Source organism: Pseudochaenichthys georgianus, chromosome 17 (genome assembly GCF_902827115.2).
Source record: "Pseudochaenichthys georgianus chromosome 17, fPseGeo1.2, whole genome shotgun sequence".
Classification (NCBI taxonomy): Eukaryota; Metazoa; Chordata; class Actinopteri; order Perciformes; family Channichthyidae; genus Pseudochaenichthys; species Pseudochaenichthys georgianus.
In genome coordinates, this window is record NC_047519.1 from 27,341,185 (window position 1) to 27,361,511 (window position 20,327).

Here is a 20,327-nt window from a genome sequence, read left to right on the forward strand (position 1 = left end):
GTGAAAACAGCTAAAACAAAAACGGAACACAATTTAATCGAACCGACAAGGCAATACAGCAGCATAAAAGCATAAAACAGGCTAGACAAGAGTGTGGAGTGACGGAGTGAGAGGGGGATCTGTGATAGCAGGTTGAATGTGTTTTAGAGTGAGTAGGCCAGTTTAAACAGGTGGGTTTTGAGGTGGGATTTGAATGTCGTGATGGTGTCAGACTATTTGATGTGTAGTGTTACATGTCTGTGATGCCTACCTAAAGTTGTTGACTTTGTGGTCATTAGGCTGCCCTGGTCCTGGCCCTGCAGTGCTAATACTATACAGGCATCATTATATGCTCACATGCAAGAACACTTTTTGTGAACTGGTGTTTTTTTTTATCCATGCTGGTGCCCCCCTCATGCCATTTATTTTGTATACAGTTTTGGCCCCTGCCCCTCACACTGCCTGAGCCCGCCACTGCTTGGAACTAGCTCTTGGCTGCATGCTCAGTGGAATTTAGCTTGATACCAATTATCTGTATATCTAGAATATTAACGCATTGTTTTAAATGGTAGTCATTCTAACTGTCCACGCCAGAAGTCACTTTGTATACATTTAGCTGGTTCATAACATGTAACTCCTTAATATATCGAAGCAATTTTCTGATTCTTGCTAGGTCGACTTACTTGCATGGTTCTTGACAGTGTGCAGCATCAGTGCTGGCGGTGTTGTGCTCTGTGTGGCTCGCTGTCAGAACTGATACCCGGAAGTTGTAGTTTGCCGCTGCACCAATCAGCTGAGAGGTTACTTGACGCACTGCCACAATAATACAGGCAGCAGGACGGATCGCTGGAAATACAGTGTAGGATATTTAGATGTTACGATAGACAGGTTTTATCAATCAACTCACAGACTTGTTATTGCGCTTCCAAGATAACAGACGCCGAGGTACGTATTTTCAAACGTCGCTTAGACGATGTGAAAGCACGGTACCGATAGCTTCTGCTAGCTACCGTTAGCAAGGTGTCAGATGCTAGCCGACTTAGCTAACGTATGTGACAACCCGGTAGCTAGGGGATACAGTTGTTTTGAAGAAGGTGTATGGGTACCTGATACCAATCAGCTGTTGATTAATGTTGTATATTAGTTGTTAGTCAAGACAACCGGAAACGTCCGATGTGTTTATCCGTTAGCAACCTATCGTGGTTTAAATTCAAGCTAGCAAGAGGAATTTAAGTTAGCTCAGCTGATACAAAAACGACTACATCCACCAAGCTGGACAACACGTTGGACTTAGTCGGGTTTAAATCGGGCTCGGTGGGTTCACTGACGCCTCAGAAGAAGATGAAGAAGAGGAAGGAACTGAATGCCTTGATCGGGCTAGGGGACAGCAAGAGAAAGAAGACCAAAAAGGGGTCTGGTCACCGACTTCTCCGAACCGAACCTCCGGACTCTGAGTCCGACTCCAGCTCAGACGACGATGAGTTCAACAACTTGAGCAGCGGGGCTAACTTTGGGAAGTGAGTGATCACTTTAATAAGGTTTTGTGGTGGTAAAGTACGAGTGTACTGTCATCACTTTTCAAAAGAAGATTCAAAGGCTTTGTTGTCATATGCAAAGTAGCCACAGTGTATTTATGGCAATGGTAATCTAAAGCCCCAGGCTCCTCCAACAATGCAACATAAATATATATGAGACATAAAACATGTATATCTTTATTTCGAACAGGAAAAAGACAACCAATTCAATTCATTTAAGAAAAAACAGTATAAATAAAATGAGGCAAGAGGAATGTGCAATTAAAATGCAAAGCATTTAGATATAATATTGTAAACATTGAACAACATTGGCAACATGAACATGACTTTCCATTAACTATGTGGAATTCATTTTTGTAATGTTGTTAAAGTTGCCAACATATTGCAAACATATCACATACCATAGAAATCACTATGGCACATAGTATTCCATTCTTCTTTACTAGGACATACAGGAGGATTGCATTAGATCTTAAATCCTTAACCAGACAAGAAGTACGTTTCCTCTGCCCTGGGGCACATGACCTATACTACACTCTGCAGAGAGAAATATTTGAATATAGCCCAATCAATCCACTTGCTCTTCGTCTGTGCTCAGGTTAAAGCAAAGTGTGACCCATCTTGCACACTGAGAATATATCAGGTTTTTTCCCCAGGCAGCTTGATATCATCAAAATAGAAACAGTCAATGCTACATTCAGCATGAAAATAATATAGAATGTAGCAACTCGTGTTTTAAAGCGATGGTTTTTACCAGTAATCCTCATAATTCCCATGACACAGAATGCAGCCTTCTTAAAATATCTCCTACATGAATAATGAAAGAAGCTGTGCAGTTGTAATGTCTAACATTACCATGTGTCTTCTCTTACAGAAGAAGCTACACGCAGTGCTGCAATGTGTGCTACCCCTTGTTTCTGTTCATCATACTTGCTGCCTGCGTTATGGCCTGTGCTGGACTCATATGGATGCAGATTGCTCTGAAGGAAGATCAAGACTCGCTGAAAGAAAAGCTGCATAGCAGTAAGACACAGTTACCTCGTGATGAGTCATAAAAAGCTCACTGCCCTTTGAACAATAAAAGCCTGTTATATGCCGGTTACATGTTCTTTTGTCTGTAACACTCCTGTAAACTTATTTTATTGTTTGTGTAACAGTGGAATCCAGCCAGAAAGTGTCATCAAGTGAAATACCAAAACTAAATGAGGACCTGAAAAACAAGGAGAGAAAGCTTGACGACATAGAAAATGGAGACAAGGGGTTGGGCAAGCTCTGGTCCAACCTAACAGAAATCAACAGAAAGGTCAGTTTTATTTATTCGCTCAGAGGTTTTAAAGCCACCAGAGCTCATGACCATACTTGCCAACCTTGAGACCTCAGAAAGCAGGAGCATTTCAAAACTACCGCGGGGGGGGGGGGGGTGTTAGTGGATTGCCGGAGCTGTATTAGATTAACATCTACACATGCTTATTGTAGTTGTAAGTGCACTGCCTTGCGGCCTCTAGCACCTCCTTGATGGAGCATATGTGTGGGCTGGACCTGCATTTTACAGGAAAGGAGTGAGCAGAGGGTCGAGTTGTCTATTCTTGTTCTGTTTTCTGTGACTATCTGCCTCACCCTCTCAGACTTTCAGTTGCGCACGCTACTAAAGAGACGCGCTACCATGGAAATCGAACAATGGTGTAGCTGTATTAAAGTCCGAGTGGAAACAGTCCTGAATAAATCAGATTTTGTCAGAAATCGGGAGAAATATGACCCCGGGAGGAAACCGGGAGAGGGCAATAAAATCGGGAGGGTTGGCAAGTATGCTCATGACAAAGGGATAGCATCAAGACTTACCGTGTTTGTCATACGTCAGTTGCTGATCTTTTCTTGACATTCACTTTTTAACTTGGTGCTAGTCTTAGTTTTCTTTGAAAGTATTGACTAGATTGGTAACTCTATCTTAGAGATGTAACTTCATATTTTTTGTAATTGTACTCCTGCAGATCAGTTTGCTGGACTCAGCTGTAAACCATTTAAAGGTCAACTTGAAATCAGCTGCTGACTTAGTCAGCCTTCCCACTACAGTTGAAGAGCTTCAAAAGGTAAAAGCAAAAAGAATTGGATGGATGAAATCTGCTTGAGAATCTTTATCAACGGATATTCTATGTGTTGTACTGATTTTCACAATTGACCTGGAAGTTTGTTTTTTGTTTTCCAGAGTGTTGCTACAATTGGCAGCACACTAACAAGTGTACAGCACGATGTGAAGACTATGCAGGCTGCTTTTGAGCAGCAGAAGAAAGATGAAGAGTTGAAGAAAGCAATGGTAAATTCAAGCTAATTTCGAATAGGTCCTTATTTAAACTTGGAGATTATTAAATCTCTTATTTGTTCTTGCCTTGCAAAGTTAATGTGACATACTTTAAAAGTCTCACATATTAAGTTTGTGGTAATTTAATCATCAGTTGTTTAGCTCAGAATGGATCAACACAGTATATGTGCCGTGCAGTCAATGATGACTGTTGTTTGTGAAGAGATGTAGAACAATCATAGCCACTAGACTTTCTGTTCATTCTTCCAATTGTGTAATACATTCGTAAGATCTCGATGCAGTGTGTTGGGCAGATGACAGCCATCACAGAGGATTCTGAAGCTGTGCTCCTTTTGTAAATAGTAAATAGGGCTGCAAGCTCAAGTGTTTTGCACATGAGCAAAGCACATGTATTTTTCATGAGCCGAATTCAAAGATTTCACTTATTTTGTGTGACAGCCTGTCTTTTTTCATTACATCTCTACCCTCACTTCAAATATAGCTCACGGCTGCAGTTCTCATTTATTATTAATGCTCAAACGTATGGAGAGCAGTGTTTAGCAAACAAGTTAACAGTGCGTTGTGCTTAAGTGGATTAGTTCAGTAACTTGGCGTGCCTAATGTACTGCTGAGAAATGTTGCTTTTGTGCATATTCAGCTCACTCCATTTTGAGGCAAATCTTTCTCCATATGGCCAAAGTCTTTCTGTTGATTAAATTTCAGTTGATCTGCCCAACTGTGGCGCTTTTCCAGAAATTAAATCCGCGGTGAACTTTGCCACTGTCAGATTAACGTGTAATGTTTATTTGTTTACTCACGCATGCAAAAATGTTTTTGCAATTTCTGTCGGGCTTACATTGACAGAGCAGTCGGGCTTAGAAGGTCCTGTCATTTCTTGGATTCTCGCGTTGGGTTTCCATTCATAATTCATGAAACAAGTGCAAATCTATTTTGGGATCTTAGATGCTTTAGTTTGTTGAGGGAAACTAGGTCAAATATCTGAGACAACTGCAGAATGTTTTCTCCATTTTTCATAAGGAAAATAGGATGGGTAAAGAGGATCAGCAAATAATAATAATCCTAAACTACATCATTTTCAGCGATTTAGTCAGTGATGAATTGCTAGCTGACTGTGATGTCCATAGTCCATTTTGAATGGCCTGGATGTCTACAATTCACATAAATACATAGAAATGTCTGCTTACATGAACTGCATGTTGCTTTACATGTATATTTCTTGTCATAGGAAATAACAGACCTGAGAAAAGCAGTAGGTGAGGCGAACAAGACCGAGGAGCTGCGTCACACACAGACTGACGGGCAGATCCACATCCTCCTCTCTACGGTCGCAGAGCTTCAGCAGAGAGTGTTGTCGTTAGAGAACGGGTCAAAACAAAGCGTGAGTAATATGAAGCTTCTACGTTTATTTCTGCATTTAAAAGTATGCATGTTGATCACGGACTTCAAAGGTAAAAGAGAACTCAATGCACTTTACATCCGCTTCACTGTCAAAGGTGAATGACGCAGCAGCCATCACCAGTGAAAGTCCAACAACAGAAGTTATTAAAGAAGCTACTACAACCAAAGCAACACCTGAGGACGTGCAAGGTACACTGTAGGATAGATCACTTTATTACAGGGTCTTTATTTTGCCCCTTGTTATCCGTTTAATACCTTTTCCTCCCCTTTTCTTTACAGAGGTGTCCACCCCACTGACAGAGCCTCATACAAGCAGACGCCCACGCTTTCTAACTCCAAACCGTGCTAAGAGAGAGGCTTTGAAACCATGCCCAAGGAGGGTGGTCCTGTATGGTATCCGCTCTCTGAAAGGTGCAAACTACTACTCCAATTTGATAGCTAAGCTTTTATTAAATAAAAAGTTTGGTAAATACACATATTTGCTTTCTTGCTGGGATCGAAATGAGTCCCATGGCATCCAGTAAACATAAGGCTTTGATATATGAAGTCTCCTCTAGTTGCCTGGCAACCACACTGTGATGACAAGACTTTGTGTAGTTACTGCTCCAATTTAAGAAATGCTCTGCAAACCCCATTAAAAGTTAACTTGCAGTCTGTACATACAAGCAAAGGAGCTATAACAACATCAAAGAACTGGCTCTTCAAATGTTCATTTACTTATTAACAAACATCACAAAACTTAAATATAAATGTATATTTTGTTGGGTTTCTACTCAGTGTGCCGTGTGCAATTGTTTGTCTTTTTTTCGACTGTTTATTTGCATATCACAATGCAACTTTAAAGGTGCTTCCCGCATCTTGCTAAACTGTGTGTACTGCTCTAGTTGGGTTAATATAGGCAATTTGGCCTTTCATTATTGGCTAATAATTGATTGCCTATAATTGCATTATCGGATCAATACATAGTAGTATACATTTCCCCCTCATTTTCTGTCTTGATGCATATTTAACAGACAGACATGATATGAGTCAAATTAATCTCTGCAAGAAAGGCTACAAAATTGTACGATGAATATTTTCAGTTTTGCAAAGTGCCATTTCAAGAGTGCAAAGCTCTCTTTTTGATTATTATATTATTCTTTTCCCAGAGTTGGAGGACTTCTACCAGCAGGAAGGCGTCGGGCGTGATTCGCCCGGATTGACCTACCGCAGCCTGAGGGAAATAATTGGAACATCTACTACTGCTCGTACCATGGAGTGTTTTGACAATGACGGAGACAAGAGGTACTCCCTGATGGAGCTGAGAGCTGCTGTAGGTTGGTGAGCACATCATCACTGACAGTAGTGAACAGTATTGAATACCCAGCGGGATCTGGTAGTTTGAAGTTCCTGACCCTTTTCTGTAATTGCTGCACTTTTGTGAACTGTATATTTATCCTTCTGATTGTGGAACAGTGGTGCAGGCATGCCCCATTCTCACACATCCTGGTTTGTCTCATCACAATCTAATTCATGAGCCATCCTCTTATATTTTTAAATGAACGACCTGTATACAGTATATTCTGCTTTGATTTTAGAAGATTTCTTGGATTACATGAAATAAAAACGGGGGAAGTGTTTAGAATTATTTTGAATCCTGTTTTCCACCCTTAATTCTCAGACTTCCGGTTTTCAGTTTTCATTTTATTGTCAGTCTGTTCCATCTCAATGTAACTTTTTTGTGTATTTAGCTTTCCTGGAGGCTGTAATGGTCAGCCTATTACCCCACCCATCAAAACTAACACCTGGTAGAACTCACCTGAACCTGGTCCTAACTTAACTGAAACACACAGTTGAGCATAAGAGAATGGATTATCTACGCTCTTTCCTAAGCTAACAACCGTTTCTGCGTGGTGTTTTTTCAGTTCTATTCTATTTTCAGTTAGTTACTACAATGTAATTGTATTTAGTCCATCTGTACAATTGTTTTTTTTTTTTTTTTTTTTTTTTTTTGCAGCTTTCCGTTTAACCAGTTTTGAAGGGCTATGAACACTTTCATAAAGGGTTTTGAAGTAGTTACTCGTATGTAGCAATAACAAACTGACATAGATATTGCTTGTTCAAATTTGCAGTAGACAGAAAGCACAGCTAGCTCACAATATTTTACAGGTAGTATTAGAAGCACTGACCATCACTCTTTATTTGATTCAATTTGTATGGGCCTAATAATGGTGTATTTACATTACAAATGTGTCATACTTATACTCTGTAAAGATGGTTTGAATGTATTCTCACAAATCATGTTGTGAGGGGGTTGGTAACATTTTCTTTAGTCTTAATCTCAACATTGTACATTCTTTTTTAAATAATTATCTTGTGCTTTGCATGTTGCTTATATTGTAACATGAACACATTATTTATAAACTTAACATAGTCGACTTCTTGTTTTTGCAGGACAATGTAACAGCTTTGACCATAATGACATGTTGGGTCCATGCTGCTGCTGTAAATGGGGAGATTTTATGAATGTGTTTGTGTGTGAGCACCAATGAATAAACAAAGTTAACAAGTTTGATTTCCATTTGGTTCCTTTTAGTGATGAAATGACAACTTTTCTACAAAACAATGTTTCACATCACAGCATCACATTTATTTCAGTTTGAAATATACAAAAAGGAGGTGACACTGTTTTATCAAACATATTTACAATTGTTGGATTACTGACAGACTTACACACACATGGCTTTTTTCTCAATGTTATCACTCAAGCCAGTGCCCCTTTAGCCCTCCAGTCCCCGGACAGAAGCCCCATCAGCACCTCTTCATCCTCTTCTTCCTCGTCGCTGGCATCGACCTCCATACTTTCATCTTTTTGTGGTTGATTCCTTTTCACCACATCTCGCTTATCTCTTAGTAATTCAACCCTCCTGTAACACTCCATCTGTTCATCAATTTCGTCAATCTGCCTTTCCAGGCGACCCTCCTCGTCGTCCTCCGCCACGATGGCTTCAGATTTTGTGTTCACCTGTCGGATCTCCTTTTGAAACTCATCCCACTCCTTGTCCATTTGATCTTTGGGTGCGTCAACATTGCGCACTTTAGCATCTCTCACAGGGTCGTCGAAGAAGCCCTCTGGCAGTGCTTCGGCTGAGTTGTCCTTCTTCTCTGTGGTCTTCTCCTGCCCGTCTGCTTTGAGGATGGATCCTGAGTGAGAGACGGCAGGTGTGGATGGGATGGAGCTGTCAAAGAAATCGTCAGGTAGTCCCGCAGATTCTTTCTTTTGGGGAGCGGGAGTTGATGAAGTTCCTGCCTCTCCAGCATCTTCTTCCATCTCATCATCTTCATCATAAACTCCAGCCAACAGACTCAGTCCTGCAGATTTTTGCATAGAAACCGGTGCGTGGGGTTTCTTAAAGACATCGTCTGATAGCACTGAAGATGAAGGTTTCGCTTTTTTCCCGCTGTCGTCCTCGGTGTCCGGTGCTTTTCTCTTCCCCGGTTGTATCTGTGGTGTCGCTGGTTGACTTTTTCCTGACTTAAGCTCGGCAACTTTCTCTTTGTGCGGTTTTCCAAGAACATGCGCAGGCCACAGTAGCTCGGACTTCACCTGCACATTGCACAGTAAACAACTGAGGTGCCCGAGACTGTTGTACTTAGCAAAAGGAGACTCCACGCGCTTCTTGTCCGTTGTTTGCCTCTGTTTTACCCTCATTAAGCGTCGCAGTTCCTCCTGATTTACCACTTTCTTCCCCTTCTTTGAGGACGCCATTCTTCAAAACAACGTAGCTTGTTAGCTAGCTAGCTTCTTGCTTTTGCAGTGAATGCGTCTCGTTAAGATGACATCAACGGCATGAACTCTCGTCAAACTGTGTGTTTTAGAAAAATCTCGCGATATTTTCCACTCGCAGTAAGCTAGCAGGGATGTTAGCTCAGCTGGTTTATTGTACCATCCAGTCTGCCTGAATTTCGCCGCAAAGCGACCTGAATCGATACCATTTGATAACCTATATCCACGCAGGGGTAGAGAAAATTATGTAGTCGTTTGGTATTCGTTTTAATCCTTAGCTGTATGTTGATTTAGTGCGTGTGTGTTGTGTTATGTTAGACATTATTTTTGTGTTTTCATCGCCGCACCCACCATATTTATTTTGTATTGTGGGCTAGCTAGCGAACATTTGCTGGAAGCTAACACTGGCTCTGGAGCAGCAGGTGTACGATTATTTGAATAACAGAGAGCGCCCAACCATCTACTAGAAAAGCATCGCTGTTTGCGCAATTTGTTTACAAGATCATTTGACATCATATTTGATTCAGATTGATGCCACATTTTGACCAGATTAAGCCCATTAACGTTAATTTGTTAGCCGGTTAACGCGCGGTAGTCATCATGACAGGGGAGAAGATACGCACCATGCGAAAGGACCACAACAAACCCAACAAAAATGAGGAGATATTGGACACGTACGATGAGACCTCAACCGGGACTATCCCTAACGGTACCGGTAACCATTTAAAATCCAACAAGGCTTTTCAGCAATCAGAGAAAACCTCGGCACTGCAACAGCAGCTCAATGAAAACAACATTAATGGAAATCCATCACCAATCGGCACCATTGTCAATGATAACAACAAGAACCCAATAATCCTGAGCACTGAGGACTTGGACTTCCCCGTTCATGAGTGTGTGTTCAAAGGTGATGTGAGGAGGCTATCCTCTCTCATCAGGACCCACAGCATCTCTCAGAAAGATGTACATGGTGAGCTATGTTCTGTCTTTTTGAGTATGTTGTTCAAATGCATCACACAATGATGTGTATTTGTATATGTACTCGGGAGGTCATCTTACATGCTTCTCTTTCAGGGAACACACCTCTTCACCTGGCTGTGATGATGGGCCACAAAGGTAAAAGTGATAGAAAAATGTATTGTGTTGAACTAGATGTTTAATCCTACCAGGTTATAGTCACACACAGGATTAACAAAAATGAGCCAAATAAAGCTTCTTATATGGTAATACACTGTGCTCCTTGGCATTGTTGTTATTATCTTTATTCAAGGTCTTTTGACATCCTCATTAAAGTCCCTTTTTAAAAGCACGCCAGTTTTTCTTTATTTTTCAGAGTAACCTCCATGCTCCTGTATTCATCATGTCTTACGGACTTTTGCAGTATAAGGATAGCATGTAGTTGTAAGTTTAACATAGTTGTTATCTTAAAGGTGGGGTAGGTAATTTTGGAGAAACCAGCTCGAGTGCGCTAGAATTTGAAAATACACAGGCGGAAGAAATCTGCTACTTCCTTACAGAGCCCCTCCTCCAACACACAGGAACACGCACATGACCAATGAGGGCACGAGATAAGTTTGTGCTCAGATGGAAGGCTGACAGGCAGGTAGGCCATCCAGTTATTTTAGCCGGGCCGGCTAAAATGATTGGTTGTGCTTTTTACAGTACTACGGCTTCCACAGATGACATTTTTTTATGGATTTTTTGTCAAAGCACTTCAGATATTCATTGCTATCGGGATGTTAAGAGCATTCCATGGAATATAACAAAAAGTGTATCTCGAGCCGGTTTCTCAAACTTACCTACCCCACCTTTAAGGAAAACACATCACTGATTACATGCAATACAGCTGATTTAGGAAGGAAAATGTATACTTTGTTATGCATTGCAGTATAATCATGTAAAGTATATTTATACAACCCTAAATAACAAATAAGTCCCTTCCAATCTGTACAATAAACAACACCCTCTGACCTTAGAAACATATTGATAATCAAAGGCAGAAAGGGGAAAAGAGAACTTTGTCTAAATATTGTTTTGTGTGTTCTTTCAGAATGTGCCCTCCTCCTCCTGGCCCATAACGCTCCTGTAAAGATAAAGAACGCACAGGGGTGGAGCCCTCTAGCAGAAGCTATCAGCTACGGCGACAGGCAGATGAGTGAGTTTCTGTCAACACGGCTTTGAACCGCTGTCTGCTTTCCTGGGGTTTTCATATTTGGATGTGTTTATGGTTTCAATTTCATACCTGCAATAATATACGTATAACAGTGGGTTCTGTGATGCATGTCTGACGGGCCGATAGTGTTACGAAGGCTTCATGGTGTCAGCTTCAGTCTCAATTTGAAGAATAGTCAGTCATTCTGACATCTGGAACTGCTTTCTGTTTGAATGCTTACATTGTATCAGCTTTGATAAATGTCAGCGCTGTGGCCGTGCTGTGTTCAGGAAGTATCTCAGATAACTCTACAGTGTTTCTGCTGTAACTTGAGGGATACAATCAGTTGGATAGCTTAGAAGAAAAAGACGTTTGATTTCAAGAGAAAGCCATATTTTTACTACTTCCATATGATGTTACTAATGTGAGCCTCTTTGTCAAATTCCATCTTTTTTCATCTTGTATTTTGCAAATTGTTGAAAAGGGCAAACAGGGCTTGAAGTGTACAGCTTATGTGTGAACGTTTTGTGAGTGATTTAATTGTTTAAAGATAGCTATCGGGTTGTTCCAGTTTAAAAGATAAAAGTGGGGATTTTCTCTGAGCACTCATCATCCAGATGTGCTGGAACGCAGCCTGAACTCTGGCTTAGTGTGAGGCGGCCCTGACCCTCAACCTTGTTAGTATACGTGGCAGGCTGGTCTGGGACTGGGACCAGGAATGGCGCTTTGAGAAGGTCACACCACTCGCAGGGGTGAAAGGGAGGCAGAGAGGGGGCTGGGGAAAGTCACACACATTAGCACGAATATGCAAATACAGGCATAGCGGGGGGTGTTTTATTCAGATGTCTGGTTAAATAAAATGCAGCCCCAAACTATCTTTCTCTGAGTGAAAAGGACAAATGGAGAATGTGTTGTGTGTGAGAACAAATGTGTTGGTTACAGCTTTTCACAAAACACTGCAGTCTCGTCATCACCTTTCGCTTTTACACATGTGCACATTGCGTCAGCAGCTATGCAATGACGAGCTGCAGCCAGCGCCTCGTCAGCACTTCTCTCCTCAGGCACGTCCAATGTTTCCCTGCTGGTGGAGATACCCAGGATACCTCTGAGAAATGTTGATTTGTTGGGGTCCACGTAGGGCTGCACGATTTTGGGAAAAAATGTAATTGCGATTTTTCTGACAAATATTGCGTTTCGATTTGCGATATATTTGTTTTTAAGCGACCCAACGGAAGTTTATTGTAAAATGCGGCCATATCTCCGGCTAGGAAGGTCGTATCAACGTACTCCAGTCTCTAGCACCTCCGCAGCCCGAGCTACGAGTGAAAGAACTAAACTTACATGAAACTTCCGTTGGGTTGCTTTAAAGTCAAGCTTCAGTTAAAGATTCACCCTTTTAGATGTAGAACATGTGATGGAGCATTACTAACCTGACTCAGATGCTTTGTTTCACCAAACCATCTAAAGCTCCATTGGAAGCCATTTGGAAAGGGCAGGCACTTTCAAAAGCACTTGGCAGGTGATTGGATCAATCTGTCTATCACCTTCTATCATGGCCCACTCCTGATTGATTAACAATGGCTGGTACATGTGGAGCACTGCACTTCTGATTGGTGTGGATGACTGACACACAAGAAAAAAAAGGAAAAAAAAATTTTAAAAAAAAATCGCAGGCTTTGCGATTTCATAATCACATCATTTAAAATCGCGAATTCGATTTAAAATCGATTAATCATTCAGCCCTAGGTCCAAGTGGTGTTGCTTGTTGTGCCTGAAGCCCCGGCCACACGAGGACGAAAACGGCTAAACGCATAGGATTAACACAAACGCAATCGCAAAAAAGCTTCCGTCCACACGCAATATTCACCGTCTGTCCACACGAGACAGCTCCGTTTAGCTCCAACCGCTGGAGAAGCTGCAGTACATATGCAGGAGCCTGTACGTGGCGCTGTAACTTCCTCCACAAAATCAGCGAAGAAGCATGGTTGTCATGGTTGCCCTTCTGTTTATTCTCCGCGGTGGGGGCCGAGGGAACCGGGCAGAGTTTTTCGCCAGTCAACGTGTATTCAAGTTTAAATCTTCCAGACAAAATTATAAAAGTGCCGGTCAAAGGTCTTCTTTGTTATTTATTGAGCTTTAAAACAAATGAATAACGACTCTATATAATAAAATACACGGAGCCTCTCTTTTTCCTCCCTCTCTTCGGACAGCGTCAGTGTCTGTCTCATGCAGCAGCTGATCCAGTAATGAGTGACCCGGCCGACAGTAAAAATAAACATATTTATAACTAGTTTGAGAGGTGTCTCCGTCCTGTCAGATTAGACTTCACCCGCGTTTAGGTCCATATCAAGAGAAAGATAAATAATCTGAATTCAGGGTGCAGTTTACTTTGACGCGGGGGTGAGCAGCAGAGGTGGGGAGAGGCGGGGCTATTGCCTCATCATTATCAGAAAATTATCGTATAGGGCGTACACACGGAGCCGTTGGACCCCCCAGAGAGTTGCGTATGCCGTTCTATCCACCTTCATTTCATTTCATTTCAAACCTTTATTTATCCAGATTGGTGCCATTGAGATCATAGATCTCTTTTTCAAGGGAGACCTGCAGCATATAGGTACCTTGGGACCCGTTATCGTTTCCTCAGTCGTTTAGTGCCGTATTCGGTCGTCCTCGTGTGGCCGAACGGTCTATATGACACTAAACAGTAACGCAAACAACCGTTTTCGTCCTCGTGTGGCCGGGGCCTGAGGGAAAGAGCTGCATCAGTTGTATCAGCTCATCTAATCAGTGCTGCTGCTGTAAAAATGTGTCTTCGGTTTCTTCTGGGGCAATAATATTAATATTTCAGTCATACTGTTGTTGTTAATACACAGTTGACTTTGTTTAGTTATATCTAGAGGTCGTGTAAATGTGTATTTATGAGGCATCATCTTTCAGGTGTACATTTGTTACAGTTTTCCTGTCTTATCCTTGTTTCTTCAGTCACAGCAATACTGCGGAAATTAAAGCAGCAATCCAGGGAGAGCGTGGAGGATAAGAGGCCAAAACTACTGAAAGCTCTAAAGGAGGTTTGCCACTTATTTTATTCATTGGCTCTTCAAAATCACTGCAGGCTTTGCAATAATGACTTTTGCCTGTCCTTGGGTATGCTTATTAACTGCTGAAATGCACAATGTGGAATATTCACTGTGCTGTGCTACTTTTTATGACCTGTGACATATTTGTGTTTTTTCTGCAGCTTGGTGACTTTTATCTGGAGCTGCATTGGGACTTTCAGAGCTGGGGTGAGTTTCCTATTTCACACAAAGAAAAGTTCAGATACCGTTTTCTCAAACATTGATAAGACCGGCCTTGACTTGAAATCACTTTGCTGCATTCTTAAAATGAGGCTGAATTGGTCAGCTGTTGCCTTACTGAATGCTCTTTTTAAAGAGGACTGTTGTTTCTTAGGCTTTCAATAAAATACTTGTTGTTATTCACACTATCGTTTATATATCAGTGCCGTTGTTGTCCCGGATGCTGCCATCTGATGCTTGTAAAATCTACAAGCAGGGCCTTAACATCAGGTAAAACAGTTTGAAAGAATGTCATTCACTGTGTGTTTTAAATAGTTGATATCCAGGTCGAGGACTTATTTTAGATTTAAAAAGTAGGACGGAACACTCTTTACACACTCTCTCCACTCTTGATTTAGACTTGACACCACTCTCATAGACTTCACTGATATGAAGTGTCAGCGCGGAGATCTCAGCTTCATTTTCAACGGCGAGGCCGAACCCTCCCAGTCTTTTGTGGTTCTGGACAATGAAGCAAAAGTGTACCAAAGAATACACCACGAGGTGAGGCAGTGGTACCTGTGTCTTCAGCTGTTATATATGGACAGCAACGCCTAACTGTCATTGTTTGTTCCACCAAGGAGTCAGAGATGGAGACCGAGGAGGAGGTGGACATTCTGATGGGCAGTGACGTCTACTCTGCCACTCTGTCCACTAAGTCCATCAGTTTCTCTCGCAGTCAGATCGGCTGGCTGTTCAGAGAGGATAAAACAGTAAGCTTTATGGGACAAACCATTACTAAAGCTGACTACACATCCAACAACATAAAAGAACCATGTAAAAAATGTTTACAGTAGCTTTGGTTGAACTATATAAACTAAAGGCACATTAGATTGTGATTAAATATTAAAACATTGCATCCAGGTCGTTGAGGGTTGTTTTAAGCTTGAATTCTATTCAAATTGTCATGGTCTGCTAATCCTCCCAAACATATAATGTGAATGCGGCCTGGTTGTTTAGATCAACGGTTATACTGTAGGAAACTCAAACAGGATCATTGTGTACTTTAAAACTGTCACCATATTTTGCTAATAATAATAATAATAATAAGATGAGAGTAGTTTGGCCTTTCTCTAAAGTACTGAATGGGTAAAGGTATCAGAGAACGGATACAAAACATGGTTTTCTTTCCTGTTGATAATGTCACAGCCCTCAGGTTTATTTCAGTCATTCAAACATCCATCATTTCTCTCCGTACAGAGTTGGCAGCACCGTCATTTTTGGTGTTTGAAATGTTTTGTTGCACGATGAATCTGAAAGAGCTGTGGTTACCTAATTGCTATCTTCCGCCTTTAGAAACGTGTCTTGCTTCAGGGATGAGAGGAAAGGGGAATTTAAATATGTTGTCTCCTGATAGTTAGTACAGTCTCACCCTCAGGCTGCACTTTGGCACATTTTAAGAATCCAGCCGTAGTGTTGGGTAATTTACAGGATAATACAGCGACACTTTTTCTGTGCAGGAGAGGGTGGGGAACTTCCTGGCTGACTTCTACACGGTGAACGGGCTGGTGCTCGAGTCACGGAAACGGCGGGAACACCTTAGTGAGGAGGACATCTTGAGGAACAAAGCCATCATGGAGAGCTTGAGTAAAGGAGGCAGCCTCAGCGAACAAAACTTTGAGGTGAGAGGAAAAAGAATGTCCTACCTTGATCTACCACTGGTGAAAGGTAATGGCGCCCTGATGACTGATTCTTGTCCTGCCCCCAGCCGGTGAGACGGCTGTCCCTCACAGCTCCCACTCCCAACACACTGTCCTGGGAAGAGTACATCACTTCAGAGCAGGGGAAGTAAGTACTGTAGCTCATATTTTCTATGAATTCATTGTAATGCCACAGGGCAGGGGGCATCCTGGTAATAAAATTGTGAAGTGATACGGACTACACCAATTTACAAGAAAATATTTGTGTAGATGAAAGCCAATATCCGCTCTTTAAAGGTCACCTATTATGCAAAATCCACTTGTTGAAAAAATATTCGCTCACTTTTTGTCCTGATCCAACCTGTCTGAAAATGAGTGGATCAGATTTTGACCACTTTATGATGTCATAACGATGTTTTGGCTTGTGTAACCATTAGCCAATAACCAACCAAGGTAACCCCCCCCCCCCCCCCCACCTTATCACCTGAATCTCCTTCTAGAGCACACTTCAGAGACATGTTTGTATCTGAGACCTATAATATATTGATGAAAAACAGCGTAATAGGGGACCTTTAAATCCAAAATATATTAACCAAATGCACATTTAGCTATTTGCTCTGTCACCTCACTCTGGTCACATGACGGGTGCATTTTGACTCTCTACTTTCTGCTGCAATGTAACCGGGGCAGTTAGAAGACAGTCTTTTCACATGCCGAGTATTAACATGAAATCAAAGCAATGCATTTCTGGGTTTCTTCGCATCTTCAGGCCCCCTCATCTTGGGAGAGAGCTGGTGTGTAAGGAGAGCAAGAAGAACTTCAAAGCTTCTGTAGCCATGAGCCAGGATTTCCCTCTAGGCATCGAGTCGTAAGTACATCCCTTCCTCCTCAGATCTCTTTACCAAGCTCTCTGCGCAGATTGATCCTGGGTGAATACTCTTGGGATGCTCTGGGGATTTGAGAAAAGCGTAATGTGGAGAAGCAATCGTTAAGATCAGATAATTGGGCCAGGTAAAGCTCTTTGTTTGTGAGCCTCTGATGAGTCAACTGCTCCACCATGTGACAACAGACCTTCAGTGCTTTGGATTATTTATATCAACTTGGCCATTGTTTTGGCTGTGCTCGGTCTGTTTGAAGTAATATACTCAGAATATATTATAGTATTTAAAACGGCCACTTAAACTGACAGTGACACTGATTTAAAATAACTTTTTATTTTCTTAAAACGGTATCTGCTGCTGTCGTCCAGTTACACAACTGTTTTCTGGTGATGTCCCTTTTTATAAGATATGATTGGTTTTAGTGTAAATTGCAGCTCTTCTTTGAGCTTTAGTTACAATGCTTTGCCTTGAAAATAAAGTGTTTCTTGCTTGCTCCTTTTAGTGATTGTTTTATGAGGAGACATACATTAACTAAGCGTTTTTAAATCTACCTTTGAGTTTTCACGGGCGGAGATAGTGCAAGTTCATGGTGAGAACTCCTGATCATGTAAGCAAGAGTTCCAAGTTGATGGAGAACAAATTGGATCTGAGAAAAGGGGATTTTCTCCAGGATGCAGGATGTTACACTGAGTGGATCAGGACGCAGGATTCACACAGGATGTGGTTTTGTGTTGTGCTGTAAAATATTACTGGGACATCACGTAGTAAATTGCTTTATCTCCTCTGCTGAATAAACCCTAATGGAGCTTGCAATAAAACCCAACCCTTTACAATAGCTAATGGTTTTTTTAATGTGATTTGTTTTCTTCTGATAAGCATTCTGTGCGTTGTAATGTTAGAAATATGTTGTACTCACTTCTCTTAAAATGTTCCGTTTAATGTCATTAATCACCAAAACAGACCATTGCTATGATGGCAGAGAAATTACAATTTTGTTTTGTAGCGGATTACATTTTTTATTTATAGTGTTAAAATGATGCATTTTACAGACTGTTGCCTCTAGCTTTTCAGTCTGAGCCCCGCTAGTTTTCTTTCTAACCATTTCTTTAGAGAATAGTTTACAACTGAGATGTAGAGTCGGTGTAATTGAATACATGTTGTGATTGAAAGCCTCTGTCAAAGCTGACATATCAGGATACAAGTTATTATACCAGTAGTTTCCACCTTACTAAGAGGGAAACCGTTTCCAGAAGTTTCAAGAGCATGTTAGCTTTTTTATTGTTAGCATGTAGAGGTTAGCATTTAGCTCAAAGCCTCGCTGTGCCAAAGAGCAGACACACAGAGCCACCAGACATTTCATCTGGTTTAACTGTGTCTCTAAGTTTATTGCTTTGTTATTGTAAAACAACAAAACACAAATCAAATGAAACATAACTGTTTGCGCCATTGTTTCTCCCTAAATGGGGAGGCGTGTGGCGCAGGCGTAGTGCAATAGTGCGTTGGTGTTCGGATCAGGGGAGCAGAGGTTTAAACCCCACTGCAGTCAGCATGTCGTTTCACACACTTCACCCCGAATTGCTCCTGTGGACATTACCCACAGTATTGAGTATGTAAGTCGCTTTGGATAATATATATATATATATAAGATACTATTATATCAAACTCACTTTCCTCTTCCTCTAGGTTATTAAACGTGTTGGAGGTCATCGCCCCGTTCAAGCACTTCAACAAACTCCGGGAGTTCGTTCAGATGAAACTTCCTCCTGGGTTTCCAGTTAAACTCGGTGAGCGTTCAGACATACCGCTGCTCTCCTGTGAGAGGGCGAGCTTGTCCAAAAACACAGAATAACGTTTCCTTCTTGTGTTTTCCCCCTCGCAGACATCCCCGTCTTCCCCACCATCACAGCAACCGTCACCTTTCAGGAATTCCGCTATGACAAATTTGAAGCCTCTACTTTCGTCATCCCGTCTGAATATAAAGAAGATCCCAGTCGCTTCCCCGACCTCTGACCTGTCAACACGTCTGACACAAACAGGAAATGACCAGCGGGCTAATATGTGCGAGGCCAAAAAAGAGGGAATCCTGTTGTGTTTTACTCTTATATATTGTATCCGTTGAAAAAAAAAAGAGAACTGGTGTTATTGATCAGTTATTGTTCATTTTTGCTGATGGATCCAAAGTGAATTGATGCAAACGGATGTAACTCGATCTTACAAATAGATGCTTATTGGCAGTTTTTTTTTTGTGAAATGAGTGATAGCTTTCGTTGTATTAGCTGTACACCACCTGAGCACCTCAATGCGCTGCTCCATGCTGCTGTAACTTCCTGTGAAACTGTCAGAAGACACAGTCTGGACTCCTCACCACCACTGTTTTAATATCTACTCTTATAAGACTTATTACTGAAATGTCATTCTTTCAAAACTGCACTGACACTGTAAATAATTCACTTCTCATCTGTAATTCATAAGATCACAGATATAGCTATATCCTCAAACTGAGCTTAATATTCATTTATAAATGATGTACTATATATAAATGTATAAACTCAAAAGTAACACTGTGTAGCAATATATTTCCAGTACATACGAATGTTTTAACCATCTGGGGGAAGGTTTAGCATAACAACACATTAAGTTTCGATATCCATTCATTTTCCCCTGTGCAGGAAGCAAGGTCCTGTGCGTTCAGGTTGGCTCATGTTACCTCTCGGCTGTCTCCATGTTTGTCGTGAAAGAAATCTGTGCTCGGTGTGAGTGAATAATTGTTCTGTAGCAACGGTTGTTGTGTGTCTATTTGTGTGTGGGAGATGGGATATCAGGTAAACTGTTCTTAGTTTAATACTGCACTGATATTAAGTATATTTAAGGCATGCAATGACTGTGTTGGCCTACTGGATCACATGCATCTTTAAGCTATATTCTCAGAGCGATTTATTGGTACCAAGATTAAGGAAAACTTGTAACACTTTGTAACAACTTTTAAGTTCTTACAAAACCGCTCATTGATGGTAGTGTTCATTTATTTCTCCTTTTTAATCCAATGAGATTAAACTAAACTGTGAAGTTGATATTGCTGGTGAAACCTGAACATGTCCAGATGGGAAATAATATGATCCATTCAGTTGTTTCTGGCTTCAGTTTATATGTACTGCAACCATACCTACTTCACGTCCCTTTAAATAAAGCACCAGCATCACGTTTTCGACTTTGTGCAAGTACAATAAAAACACAGTATTTCATGAAATATTGGTCCACCGTCACATATTTGACTACACTATGACTTTTTAAGCATATATTGGGAGAGCTGGTGATGGTAGAATG

General features: G+C 41.3%; 4 protein-coding genes across 6 annotated transcripts in view; 2 read left to right on the forward strand and 2 right to left on the reverse strand.

The window, feature by feature from the left end:
* The window catches only part of LOC117461984 (adhesion G protein-coupled receptor L2-like), a 135,255-nt gene extending 134,506 nt beyond the window's left edge, over positions 1-749 (reverse strand). For both annotated transcript variants that reach the window (XM_071206445.1, XM_071206444.1), the window contains exon 1: positions 663-749. The gene's annotated coding sequence lies outside the window, so the exon portion shown is untranslated. The remainder of the gene's footprint in view (positions 1-662) is intronic.
* A 40-nt stretch (positions 750-789) lies between these two features.
* Positions 790-7,783, forward strand: efcab14 (EF-hand calcium binding domain 14). 2 transcript variants are annotated; one of them, XM_034104001.2, is made up of 9 exons: positions 790-1,496; positions 2,389-2,537; positions 2,672-2,817; positions 3,503-3,601; positions 3,718-3,825; positions 5,057-5,209; positions 5,325-5,418; positions 5,509-5,640; positions 6,378-7,783. In XM_034104001.2, the coding sequence occupies exons 1-9, from the start codon at positions 1,321-1,323 to the stop codon at positions 6,551-6,553; spliced, it is 1,233 nt and encodes a 410-aa protein (XP_033959892.1). In that variant the 5' UTR covers positions 790-1,320; the 3' UTR covers positions 6,554-7,783. The 2 variants fall into 2 exon arrangements, with proteins under 2 accessions (XP_033959892.1, XP_071062552.1); XM_071206451.1 differs by having other exon boundaries at positions 791-924.
* On the reverse strand, positions 7,190-9,066 carry znf830 (zinc finger protein 830). Its single transcript, XM_034104002.2, has one exon. The coding sequence runs from the start codon at positions 8,975-8,977 to the stop codon at positions 7,973-7,975; it is 1,005 nt and encodes a 334-aa protein (XP_033959893.1). The 5' UTR covers positions 8,978-9,066; the 3' UTR covers positions 7,190-7,972.
* Positions 9,067-9,114: 48 nt separating this feature from the next.
* LOC117461986 (ankyrin repeat domain-containing protein 13C-like) lies at positions 9,115-20,266 on the forward strand. Its single transcript, XM_034104000.2, has 13 exons — positions 9,115-9,965; positions 10,070-10,111; positions 11,046-11,150; positions 14,130-14,215; positions 14,386-14,431; positions 14,647-14,713; positions 14,842-14,986; positions 15,064-15,195; positions 15,943-16,104; positions 16,191-16,270; positions 16,892-16,990; positions 18,687-18,787; positions 18,883-20,266. The coding sequence occupies exons 1-13, from the start codon at positions 9,596-9,598 to the stop codon at positions 19,011-19,013; spliced, it is 1,566 nt and encodes a 521-aa protein (XP_033959891.1). The 5' UTR covers positions 9,115-9,595; the 3' UTR covers positions 19,014-20,266.
* Positions 20,267-20,327: the final 61 nt, after the last annotated feature.

Bases quoted from the DNA above. Each gene is read 5' to 3' on its own strand.
- efcab14 (XM_034104001.2), top strand. From the start codon at position 1,321: ATGAAGAAGAGGAAGGAACTGAATGCCTTGATCGGGCTAGGGGACAGC. The intron at 5,210-5,324 runs GTGAGTAATATG...TCACTGTCAAAG, and splicing joins AGAACGGGTCAAAACAAAGC to GTGAATGACGCAGCAGCCAT. The intron at 5,419-5,508 runs GTACACTGTAGG...TTTTCTTTACAG, and splicing joins AACACCTGAGGACGTGCAAG to AGGTGTCCACCCCACTGACA.
- LOC117461986 (XM_034104000.2), top strand. From the start codon at position 9,596: ATGACAGGGGAGAAGATACGCACCATGCGAAAGGACCACAACAAACCC. The intron at 14,216-14,385 runs GTTTGCCACTTA...TTTTTTCTGCAG, and splicing joins TACTGAAAGCTCTAAAGGAG to CTTGGTGACTTTTATCTGGA. The intron at 14,714-14,841 runs GTAAAACAGTTT...CTCTTGATTTAG, and splicing joins AAGCAGGGCCTTAACATCAG to ACTTGACACCACTCTCATAG.
- znf830 (XM_034104002.2), bottom strand. From the start codon at position 8,977: ATGGCGTCCTCAAAGAAGGGGAAGAAAGTGGTAAATCAGGAGGAACTG.